The 13020-nt window shown below is 44.5% G+C and overlaps 1 protein-coding gene across 1 annotated transcript; it reads left to right on the top strand.

The window, feature by feature from the left end:
* Window positions 1-3781: 3781 nt before the first annotated feature.
* On the top strand, window positions 3782-12220 carry LOC139659225 (E3 ubiquitin-protein ligase rfwd3.S-like; the record flags this gene model as incomplete). The annotated part of the gene is made up of 8 exons (XM_071537438.1): window positions 3782-3889; window positions 4949-5253; window positions 5530-5888; window positions 6491-6690; window positions 8391-8482; window positions 9265-9379; window positions 10444-10696; window positions 12063-12220. Coding segments are annotated over exons 2-8 (1482 nt in total), but the record flags the coding sequence as incomplete, so codon positions are not given.
* Window positions 12221-13020: the final 800 nt, after the last annotated feature.

Raw genomic sequence — 13020 nt, 5'->3', positions numbered from 1 at the left:
AAGGCTGTTTCCTATGTTTACATTTATAATTTTGTATTTTTTTCCTTTGTGCTATGCAGTGCTGTAAAACAGTTGTGTCTTTTTCTTTTCTGTATCTCAGTGACATGGTCTGTCAACAAATTACAGTACAAACAGTAAAAGCGTAAATGTGAATCCTGTCCAGTCTCTTGCAGTCAATCTCCCACATACAGTAATGTGTAACTTTGTTCTGTTGAAATTGATATCTGCCATACAGAGAAAGTGCAGCCTTGTGCATTTTCAATCATTGTCATGAAAACCTTAGCCATAGTTTACATCAGTAAATACTTACAGAGTACACTGTTATATTGACAACATGACTCAGCATTTTGACTCTCTTGTTTGTAAACAATGACACAAGGACTTGTCATTCTGATGGACTGACTTGTTCATTGACATAAATATTTACTTTTGAGAGACAGACTAAGGATTTTGAGTAAGTTACGGGCTTTAGCAGGTAATCCACTGTGTGGAGCTGTTTGTACGAATTGTTTTGAGAAATGCATTTACTGTTTTACAAATGTTAAGGATGATTCAAGAAATGTACCAAAGCCACTGAGAAAAACTGTAATTAAAAGTAGAAATACCACAGTATAAAAATACTCTGTTACAAGTAAAAGTCCTGCATTCAAAATGTTACTTAAGTAAAAGTACAAAAGTATTAGCATCAAAATGTACTTAAAGCAACAAAAGTAAAAGTACTCATTATGCAGAATGGCCCATTTCAGAATAATACAGTATATATTATATTATTGAATTATAATTATTGATGCATTAATGTGTAAGCATCACTTTAATGTTGCAGCTGGAAAAGGTGGGGCTGATTTCCACTACTTTATATACTGCTGGGTAGCTTACAGTAATCTATAATAATACATCATAATTTATTAGTTGATTATATTTTGTATTAATAATCTGAATCTGCAAAGTAACTAGTAACTTAAGTTATCAAATAAAGGTAGTGGAGTAAAAAGTACAATATTTCCCTCTGAAATGTAGTGGAGTAGAAGTATAAAGTAGCATGAAATGGTAATACTCAAGTAAAGTACAAGTACCTCAAAATTGTACTTAAGTACAGTATTCGAGTAAATGTACTTAGTTACTTTCCACCACTGCATCTACATTCCAATGGCAGATTTGAATCTAAGCTTTGACTTAATATAAAAATACAAAATCTGTAATAATTATGATGATGTCAATATTTTGAACAAGATCGATGTCTTTTATTATTGCAAAGTCAAATCTGTTTCTGTCCAGTGGTTTTAGTTTGGGTCAGCTGATGTAATGTTACATTCAGTAATGTTGCATCACTAGCCATTTAACATAAATATTACATCACTAGCCATTTAACATAAATATTACATCACTAGCCATTTAGCCATTCACTAGACCACGTGCATGCACACGGGCACACACACCTATAAACATTATGCACATACACATACTGTATATTGCCATGAATTAGGGAACATACACACATGCACACACACACTTACACAACACATGTAAAATGATTGTGATGTGATGTAAATATTGTAATTTTTGTATGATCATGTCACACGTATGAGAATATCACTATTTATTATGTGCTCAATTAACTAATACACTTTTGGTAATGATGAAATGTTATGACCATTTTTAAGTGGAAAAGCCAAACCAGGGACAGAGGTCACACATCAGCCTTGGCTAGAAATCCCATCTGCAACAAATCTGCATCATGTTACTGTTACAATGTTTGTTTTGCATTGTCCCTGAAAAATAAACTAATAAATAAATAAATAAAATGTTACCTAAATATTACATCACTAGCCATTTAATGTAGATATGACAGGGTTGCAGTTGGAGTATTTGCTTCCTAACAGCTTGCAGTTGGTGTTTTCTTTGATTTTATGGAAATGGGAACAGCAGGCAGGTCAGGTGAGCAGGGAGGAAGCATGGTGGATCAGTTTATGAGCACAGTAAACAGTAAATCCTCCCATGTTTTAACAAGTAAGAACACATCAAACAACAGTTCAGTTCATACGAAGAAGCAGAGTCTGGAACCTTTGACTGATGTGGATTTCTGCACTGATGGGGGTCACATGTCTGATCTGCATCATGTCTGATCTGCATCATGTCTGATCTGCATCATGTCTGATCTGCATCTGATCAGCACACACCGACACCTGAAGACATGAAGAACACAAACTACTGAACTGTTTCAGCTCTTTACTGAAGACTATTGAACAACATGTATGAAAGGGGTATCTGGTGTCAGGTACTCCAGTCGCTTAGCCTGGTGTCCAGCCTGGTGTCCAGCCTGGTGTCCAGCCCCTTGTGTCCAGCCTGGTGTCCAGCCTGGTGTCCAGCCTGGTGTCCAGCCCCTTGTGCCCAGCCTGGTGTCCAGCCTGGTGTCCAGCCTGGTGTCCAGCCCCTTGTGCCCAGCCTGGTGTCCAGCCTGGTGTCCAGCCTGGTGCCCAGCCTGGTGTCCAGCCTGGTGTCCAGCCCCAGGACACCAGGCTGGACACCGCGATTCATATGAATTGCCATGCACATTCGAAGAGCGCTGAAAACTGCGATTCATAGGAGCTGGACACCAGGCTATCAGTCACTGTGATGACAGTCTAGACAGATACACAGACAGACAGAGAGACAGACAGAGAGATAGACAGATAGACAGAGAGATAGACAGACAGACACACAGACAGATCCTAACACTACCGAACAGCTTCAGACTGGACTCTCTGCCCCCAGTGAAGCATTTTAAACATGTTGTTGTTGTTGTTGTTGTTGTTGTTGTTGTTGTGGAATCTGTCAGGAACACTGCAGCTGCTCTCTGTGTGACTGCTGTGTCACACAGAGATGTAAATGATGTAAATGTAAATGTAAATGATGTAAATCACGTGTGTTTTATGTGTGATATGTGTAATGTGTATTTGTTTTTAACTTGTTGCTGCCTTGGCCAGATCTCTGCTATAAGAAATATATCTCAAGAGACTTCCTGGTTAAAGAAAGGTTAAATAAAATCAAATAAACAAAACAAAACACAAAAGTTTGCTTAGCAACAGAGTCTGATCCTCACAACACACATCTGCATGCTGCTCAACAGACTCAACAGTTCCTCTAAAGGGCTGCAGGAGCTCAGACAGACAGACAGACAGACAGGCAGGCAGGCAGAGAGACAGAGAGAGAGACAGGCAGACAGAGACAGACAGACAGACAGACAGGCAGGCAGAGAGAGAGGGATAGAGAGAGAGACAGGCAGACAGAGACAGACAGACAGGCAGACAGACAGGCAGACTGACAGACAGACAGGCAGAGAGAGAGAGACAGACAGGCAGACAGACAGACAGACAGGCAGACCAGCTGGAGGAAGCAGTGAGCAGAGAGAGCAAATCTCCGGGAGGAACTCTAACTCCTTGTTTCTCATCCTGTTTGGCTCCTGACCCTTTAACACAATGTGATGATATAATATAAAATACAGTGAGGTAAAATAAACTAAAATACATAAATACAAAAAATAAGTAAAATAAAAAAAACATATATTCCATAGTTAGGGGCTTTTCTTTCCATGAAGTGATTCATCATCTCAATCATCTCAATATACGATCTTTTCCGATGACGTTGCAGCAGGATGGGGCGGGCCGCGCGAACTAGCGCCGGGAGATTCGAGCCTCGAGCCCCCGGGAATCAGCGCTACTGAAAACCAACGGCGCTTCTGAACGAACCGACTCCGGTCTGACCGGAGAGAATACTGCTAACCGACAGACCGAGCCGCACCGAGCCGCACCGAGCCGCACCGAGCCGTCCCCGTGCCCCCGCCCTGCGTCATGCTGCTGCTCCGCGCGCTCTGTCCGAGTGGAACCAGCCGCAGTTAAAGCTTCACTTCCAGGTTGGTGTTTGTTTCTCAGCCTGCTAGCTGCTTAGCAAGATTAGCTAGCCGCGCTAATGAGCTAACCAAGCTAACACCTTTCCTTTACAGGCAAGCTTTCTTACATAAAATAACGTTCAAGTCACCATCAGCAGTGTATTTTTCTTGAAGTTACAGAAATCGCAATATACGATATTATAATATGTTGGTAAATAGCGGGATAACCTCATTAACCTGTAGCTACCGTGTCCTTGGTAACCGGAGCAGAACAGAGTGAACATGTTGATCTTTCTGTCGTGACGCTCCGGCTGTGTTGTTGTTTGCTGCCATGACAGTAAACTGACTTAAAATGAACAAGCAGTGAACTGAACTGAACTGAAGTGAACTGAGGGAGTTCATGTTAGCTAGCTTCCCGTGCTAGGCCTCACCGACCCCGGTCTGAAGTTCTGTTTTCCCGCCGCGGCAGCAGGTTAGCTAACGTTAGCTCGTCACAGCTAGCAGATAGATTCACAAGATGCAAAGGAAGTTTAATGAACAGATCACAGCCCGAAGCCTCGTTTCTCAGGGCGACCGGTCACTGCTGATGGACTGTTAACCAGCTACTGTTAAATAACGTTAACTGATCGCTAGCTAGTTACACAACACGCAGGTTGTGTAACTTTGAGTCTGTATGCAGCTGGTCGGTGCTGAGTCTGCTGGAGCTCCGCTGACTGACTCAGTGGAACTGGAGAACTGGGAAACTGTCTGTTAATGAACTGTGAAGTTCTTCTGATGAACCAGATGAATTGGTTCCAGTCGCTGCAGCCTCACGTTTGATGCATGCTGGCTAACTTTTTCTCTTCAGTATGTTTACTTTCCCAGCATGCATTGGGTGGAAGGCAGGTCTCCAGGCAGATAGACTGACACTCCCCTTCCTAACAGTGTAGAGTCTCCAGTCCAGCTGACTGGAAGAGCTTACTCTACACAGAAAGGACGGGGAATTGAACCTGCAACCCTGCAGCGACGGTGCTAACCGCTGTCCCGCCTGAGCAGAATCTGTGAGAGTAAATGAACCGGCCTGTGTTCATCTCCACTGTGCAGATGGAGCCGATGGAGGTGGACTTCCTCCTGGAGCTGCTGGGCGGAGCCGGCAGGCAGCCGGAAGCTGGCGGCGCCGCGGTCCAGGAGCAGGATGGCCCGGCGCGGGACGCCCACGCGCCCCCCGTTATCCTGGACTCTGGCAGCAGCACCGAGGTGGACGACGACGACGAAGAGGGCGAGGCGGCGGGCCGCGCCCCCCCCCGCCTCCCCACCGCCTGGGCCTTCAGCCAGAGGGCGGCGGGCGGCGGCCGCACCGCAGCCACAACATCAGCAACACAGGGAGCGATCCGCCGCCGGAGAGTCAGGTACCAGAGGAGGAGGAGGGGGGGGTACTCATTATGAATAACACAGCTGGTTGACTATCATCCAACCAGAAGCCCTTAAACAAGTTCGCCCAATGTTATTTAACTTAAACCCGTCAAAGCAGATGGAAATGACAGACAGCTGTCAGTGGAAATGAACTGAAATGAACTACAGGCGGATCAGTGTGGCTGCTGTCTAACACCTAGTTTAATCAGAAGGTTTCGCTGTGTGTGTGTGTGTGTGTGTGTGTGTGTGTGTGTGTGTGTGTGTGTGTGCAGGCAGGGCCTCAGGGTGCACTACCCCAGCCAGACCGCCGCTCCCTCCAGAGGTTTCCTGGACTTCCTGCTCCGCGCTCCGGCCGCCGGCGCCGCCGAGCCCGGGTCCGGCAGCACCACCGAGGTCAGCGAGTCCGAGGAGGAGGAGGAGGGGGGTGAAGCCCCCCCCGCCGCAGCAGAGCCCGCCCCCCCTGCCCCCGGCCCCGCCCCCCCCAGCCCCCGCCTCGACCCCCCGGTCCAAAACACACGGCCACAGGAACCGAGCAGTGAGCCTGAGCCGCTTTCTCTTCACACTCCGGTCTCTCTGTCCACAGACTCACTGAGCTCAGCAGCAGATCAGCTTCAGTTTCTAGATCAGCAGCAGCCAGTAGATAGGAGGTGAAGGGTCAGAGGTCACAACAGCCAGAAAATAGATGGACCAGATATTCCTGTGATCAAAGAGAAGTGTGAGGGAGAGACAGCAGAGCGAGAGAGATTTCCTTTGAGTTTCAGATACGAGAGTTTTGCAGAAAGCAGAAGGAAGAAGTTAGTGCGCCTCTACATTGTTCATTACGGTAACACTTAACACTCAGGCTGTAGTTCAGACCCTTCCTGTCTGTACTGTCTGTTATTAGAGCAGAGCAGGAAATTAACATTTTCATGTCCAGAGGCAGACATGGCTGCTGATTCCCAGAATGCACCAGCCGCTAGGTTAGGTTACAACTGGACTTCTGAACGGCTGTTAGCACCCCAGTTCTAGCTAGGTTCATACAGGTTTATACAGTGTGTGTGTGTGTGTGTGTGTGTGTGTGTTCTGACTGTTGTGTTTTGTGTGTTCAGACTCCAGTTCAGCTGCAGCAGCTGGGAGGACGGAGGCTCTGGAGCTCCAGGTAACAGAAAGACCTTTTCCTCTCAGCGGTCCCAGCAGGTTTAGTGTCTGTGTGTTTACCGTCCCGTCTCTCCCCGCAGGCGGCCGCCGCGGCCTCGGTCCCGGCGGCGGCCTCGGTCCCGGTCCCGGCGCCGCAGGGCGAGGAGGGCGAGGGCGACACCTGCAGCATCTGCTTCGAGCCGTGGACGGCGGCGGGGGAGCACCGGCTCGCCACGCTGCGCTGCGGACACCTGTTCGGTCACACCTGCATCGACCGCTGGCTGCGGGGACAGGGACACGCCGCCAAGTGTCCGCAGGTCAGAGGTCATCCACGCTCCACCGGGACGTCCCGCTGGAAACGACACACGCCTCATATCCGGTCTGAGTCTGACGGTCACGCCGGGCCTCAGCGGGCGCCCGGTGGTTTGTTTTAGGGCGTAGCTCAACCCCAAAGTGATAAAGCAGTAATTAATGATTTGAATTTTGTAATTAAGGACACAATAAGAGTAACAGAGAGAAAACAAGACTTTCTAGCTGCTGCTGCTGCTTTTTTTCCCCTGGAGCAAGACAAATAATCCTGATCAGAATGTTTAGCAAAATAATTGGGATTATCAATTTTGCCACAGCGGTGCGGTCCCAGCCTGAGCCCAGTCTGAGCCCTGCTGGTCAGACTGGGCTCAGACTGGCCTCAGGCTGGGCTCTGGTCCCAGCCTGAGGCCAGTCTGACCAGCAGGGTCAGGCTGATGTCGGTGCTGAAGCCAAACATTAAAGTTACAGAGCAACAACACACAGCGGTGTGTGAAAGCAAAGTAAAGTCACAGTTAGACAGAAAATTTCATGTCACGAGTATCCTGGCCAAAATAATTGCGATTCAGGATATTATCCCGATAATCATCAAAATATGCTTAAAACTCTTAAAACGGCACTAAAACATGCTGGAATCACTTTACCGTACATTTTTGTTAAGAAACAAATATTTTTATTGCTTCATAGAACAGGTGAGGGCAGGTGGGCACCTCATCTCTCTGTTCTTTAGTTTTGAATCCATAGTATTTCCACACATCAGATTTAACTTTTTTTTGTGGGGGAAACAACGGGCGAGCCGAGCCTCCAGCCATGGTGACGACTGGCTGGAAAGATGTGGGCTTCCCCCTGTGCCAAGTGGAAATTCAAAATAAATCAGGAAATCAACAGGACTGTGCGTTAGTGAGCTAGACAGCTTTTTCAGGTCACTCTGTTATTCACGCTCACGCTCATGTGAGGATATTCACGATTATCCCGATAATGGAAATTCACCAAGATAAAATTATCTTGAGTGTTTTTATCACGATAAAAGATAAAATCTTATATCCTCCCATCCCTAGACACAGTTACATAGAAAGAACTAAATACACATTTCTGTCAAATTGCTCTAGAAGCATCAAACAGTAAAACTATGAACTGAAGTCCAGCAGAACGGATAAAATCTAAATGTGACTAACAGAGAAAAAGATTCTGGCTGCGCTCAGGTGAAGGTCAGTTGTTGTCAGTTGTTGTTAGTTGTTGTCTGTTGTCAATTGTATTATTTTTTTTTTAACTAGACTTTTTTTGTCCAAGCCTTTTCTTTGCAGTATACAGAATTATTTGCCTATTTTTCTAAAATCTAAATGTAAAATAGAGATCAGATTAGGTTTAAGAAATGTGTTTGATCGATCGTCCTCAGAAATAACAATCAATTTAATCGATTAATCTAAAAAACATCAGAATGACAGAACATGACAGGTTTGTATTTGTGTCTGTTTCATCACAGTATTTAAATAATAATTTAACTTAAATCTCCCGCTGATGCATCTTAAGACGAGACCACACATCATTCGGTTTGATCGGTTAATCGATAAGCTCGATCAGTTGAATCCTTAACGGAAATGATCGATGATCGGTTAATCGTGTACGACCCTGATGTGAAAGTAACCGACGTGCGGTCTGTGGCACGATGTCACTTCCTGTGGTGACGCCGAGGCTTCCTGTGGTTTTGCAGTGCAACAAGAAGGCGAAGCGGTCTGATGTGGTTCTGCTGTACGCTCCCAAGCTCCGGGCGCTCGACAACTCCGAGCAGGAGAGCATGAAGAAGTGAGTGACCGGCCGATCAGCTGTTTACCCTTATTCATTTTATTTTGTTTATTATTACAGCTCTGATTCACTGATGAAGAGTCTGCATCACAACACCAGAATCTGTTTCCCTCCAGCTGTCTCAGGCATTTGAAGCGATGTGGAAAGTGTGGAGTGACTGAGCATGAATTCAGCTTTACATGTTAGAAACAACACACATGTTATTCTAATGCATCAGCTAATGTGGTCATACAGCCATGTTAGAAACAACACGTATGAAGCAAGCAAAACGTTTTTTTGCGATATTGTGGAAAAGTTTCTTGAATTTGCAGCTTTTCTAACTGCATGTCATCAGTGATGCAGTGTCATGTACATAAGAATAGCTGGATGGAAACCAGCTGACTCAGGTCTGGTCCACACTGAGCATCTTTATTTCTCCGTTCTGTCCTTCCGTCCACACACCTTCCACCGCCGAAAACGAAGCTTGGTCATGGTGATGAAAATTTATAGAATTTATTTATAGAAATATTGTTTATTGTCCCGTCCCTGCACCTTCTGCAGATATTAGATGGTTAAATTTGAATTGGTATCTTAAGTGAACAAGTGGCTCTGATGAATCCATAAAGACTGAAGTCCCAACTCAAGCTGACATCAGATACTGGAGCGGTGAAGCGTTGGTTGTTTTGTTAGTAAGGCTGAATTTTGACTTGTGTGTGTGTCTGTGTGTCTGTGTGTGTGTGTCTGTGTGTGTGTGTGTGTGTGTGTGTGTGTGTCTGTGTGTGTGTGTGTGTGTGTGTGTGCAGGTCTCTGGAGCTGGAGCAGAGTCTGAGGAGGAAGGCTGAACTGGAGTCAGCCAAGTGCAGGCTGCAGCTGCAGGTGGTGACCAGCGAGTGTGGGAAACTACGACAGCAGCTGCAGGTCCTCATGATGATACTGAAACCTGTTTATAAAGTTTATAAAAAAAAAAAAAAAAGAAGAGGTACAATTTAGAAAACACATTCAAAAGAAAAGCAGGTTTGCTCTGTCTGAAACGACGCTGAATATTTCTACATATGAAGAGTTTTGGCTCCTGTGTGACATGAAACCAGCTGGTGGATCTGTGTTTCTGTTCATTCATTCTGTGTTCCCGGTCCAGAATGATGATTATATTATCCATAATAATACATATATTATCACCTCATGTTGTGTTAGATCTTTTTATCAACTTAAGTTCTTGTGAACATTACAAGTTTTGAACTTCTGTTTGCTATTTATGGCCTGTAGGCCTCATTAGGGCCGGGCGATAATTCAATATTATCGTTAATCGTCTTTCAGTGGAATAATATCGTGATGATATGAAGATATTTTAATATCGTGACACATTTCTGCTGTCTGAACTGATGATGACAAGCAAATTTTACTTAAAAACATGAGGTATGGTAAGAATATTATTTTAATTATTATTTTATTATTTCAGTTTTGTTTGACATCACACCTAACATCACCATTCGGTTCAATGAGATGAACATTAATTTGATTATTTAACGTGATTTTGCATACATGAACCATATCGTGATATATATTGATATTGAGAAAAATCCTTATGATTATCATGATATTGATTTCAACCATATCACCCAGCCTTAGGCCTCATTGACCTGAGCTCATACAACTCGTTTCTGAGTAAAAAAAAAGAAGTAATTTATGGATTATTTTGACTATAACAAATACTCAGATGAAACATATTGTGCTATTTATCACAGGCTACTTTGTGTCAAAGTTTAACAAGGACATTTGTTTTGAAACCATTTCAAATTTTTAAATAGTGGCACAAAATAACATGTGTTGTGTTCCCGGTCAAAACAGGACAGAGAACTTTAGAACATGTTTACAGTCTGGATCCTCGAGGGTTTACAGATATTAAACGATCAGCTTCAGGTAAAGGCTCTAAAGGTTCTGGATGAAGCTCTTTATATCGGCCCGTTCTCTTCCCGTTTGTCTAGGAGCTGAAGTCTCTGATGGCCCAGGCGGGTCGTAGCTCCGCCCCCTCTTCCTCCTCCTCCTCCTCCTCCTCCTCGCCCCCCTCCCTCCTCCCGGGCTCGTCCCAGCGGCCGGACGGCGGCCGGGCGGGACAGTACGGCTTCTCCAAGGCGGTGCTGGTGTGCCAGGCGGGGGGCTGCAGGGTTTTGTCGTACTGCGAGGCTCTGAGCTGCCTGCTGGTCTCCCAGCCGTCTCCCCACTCCACACTGCTGCCCGGTGAGACCTCCGCTGCTCTCTCTCTCTTGTTCTCTCTCCTTTTGATGCTTTCGGTCCCAGACGTGCGTACAGAGCTGCCTGGGAAAAGAAACATGTCACACAATACACGTTTTTGTATTCTGCACCTTCTGCCTGGAATCTGCTCCTGAATGACTTGAGAGTAACTGTTAAGTTTTAAATCCAAGATGAAAGAATTGGAGGCTGATTCATTGGATTGTCACTGTCTGTCTGTCTCTCTGTCTGTCTGTCTGTCTGTCTGTCTGTCTGTCAGTGAGTGAGTGAGTGAGTGACAGGTGAGTTTGGAGCTAATTGTAGTATTGTAAGTCTCAGTTTTGTGTTCATGGCTCTGACTCTGAAACAGCTGACAGCAGCAGCTCGCCCTCTAGTGGTGACAGGAGGCTGAGGAGGGACGCACCGTGGAAAATACAACTCTAATTCTCTCTTTCTTTCTTTCTTTCTTTTTTCCCACACTCTTCCTCCAGCTACAGTCTGGAACATGAAACAGATATTAAAGCTAGATTCAAACTGCTGCTCTCTTCTTCACTGGGAGGAACTCCTAATATTTAGACTTTAGATTTAGAGTTTGTTTCAGAATATTTACTGTGAAAAACTACTAAGACGAAGGAAAAATATCAAATATCTGCTAATGTGATAAAAGCTGTGAAACCATCTGCAGTGATGGAGAACAGGAAGGGAAGAAAAGAAATGAGCAGACACTCCAATCAGACTGAACTGTCCTTAAAATCTGCTGTTAAAGATCAATGGACTCTAGGAAACTTGATGCCCCCCCCCCCCCCCCCCCCCCCCAATTTGCTTTATTGGCATCAATGTCATAATGACAAAATTGCCAAAGCGTGTCACAACTAAAAAGGATACAATGAAACATTGTAAACAGTGGATTCATTACTAAATAAGACAATCAGTCCTGATAGTAAATTAAACAGATGAATATTACAAATTATATAAATCAAATGAAATACTGCCAAAGAAAGAAACAGTATTAAAATAGGTATTATAACAATAAGTAATGGTATTAGTATAATACCATAAATTATTACAATATTATTAACTAATATTTTATTACTAATAATTAATAATAACAAGTAATACTAATAATTAATATTATTAATTATCTCTCTCTCGTCTCTCTGTCTCTCTCTGTCTCTCTTTCTGCCTCTCTCTCTCACTCCCCCCTCTCTCTCTCTTCCCCCTCTCTCTCTGTCTCTGTCTGTCTCTCTCTCTCTCCCCCCTCTCTCTCTCTCTGTCTCTGTCTGTCTCTCTCTGTCCCCCCCCCCCCCCCCCCTCTCTCTCTCTCCCCCCCCCCCCCCCCCCCCCCCCCCCCCCCCTCTCTCTCTCTCTCTCTCAGGGTGTGGGGTGAAGAAGGTCAGCCTGGTGAACATGAAGGCCTGTCAGTACGTTCCCATCCACAGTAAACAGATCAGAGGTCTGTCCTTCAACAGACAGAACGACAGCCTGCTGCTGTCTGCTGCACTGGACAACACTGTCAAACTGACCAGGTACACACACACACACACACACACACACACACACACACACACACACACACACACACACACCCCGTTCCAAGTTAGTCGACTGACAGAAAATGAATTGATCATTATTTTTTTTATTTTTTTTTATACTTTACACATACATACACATAAAGGAGAAAAAAAGAAAAGGTCTGGGTTGCACCTTCTCCACAAGGCCTACTTATTCCTGTGACATATTCAGTGCTTCATTCTCTTGTCCTTGACATGTAAATATTGTCCATTTCTCCCATTTCTCTTGACATCCTTCCTCTTGAACTCTTATCCTGAGTTAACTGTTCCAAGACTGTAGGGCAAATATCTGTCTTCTTTTAACACAATATCTCCTGTCATATTACCAAAGTACAGTACTATACATAGCCCAGAATTTTGATAATATCCATATGAACATTTTCCCAAAACTGTACAATTTTAGGACAAAGCCAAAATACATGGGAATGGTCTACGTTTATTGCCCCACATCGTCTCCAACATGGTTGTGCTATAGACATGTATTTGCTCTTAATTTTGGGTGTAATAAAGAATCTAATTACATTCTTGAATTGATTATAATTTTCATAATCGATGAATCGTTGTAGTCATTTATCAGTGAAAATACCACACATTTCCTGGTTCCAGATAAGAGTCACAGAACTGATGAGAATGTAAAATGTAGTAAGTGGACTGTGTGTCTCTGTGTGTGTGTGTCTCTCTCTCTCTCTCTCTCTCTGTGTGTGTGTGTGTGTGTGTGTGTGTGTGTGTGTGTGTGTGTGTCAATTAAGCTATCAATCACAG

The sequence above is a fragment of the Centroberyx affinis genome, unplaced genomic scaffold (genome assembly GCF_046629955.1).
Source record: "Centroberyx affinis isolate AG114_WGS23_722 - 3 ecotype Tasmania unplaced genomic scaffold, CSIRO-AGI_Caff_v1 ptg003047l_1, whole genome shotgun sequence".
Classification (NCBI taxonomy): domain Eukaryota; kingdom Metazoa; phylum Chordata; class Actinopteri; order Beryciformes; family Berycidae; genus Centroberyx; species Centroberyx affinis.
Note: the sequence above shows the minus strand (reverse complement) of the source record. Positions and strands in the feature narration are given on the sequence as shown.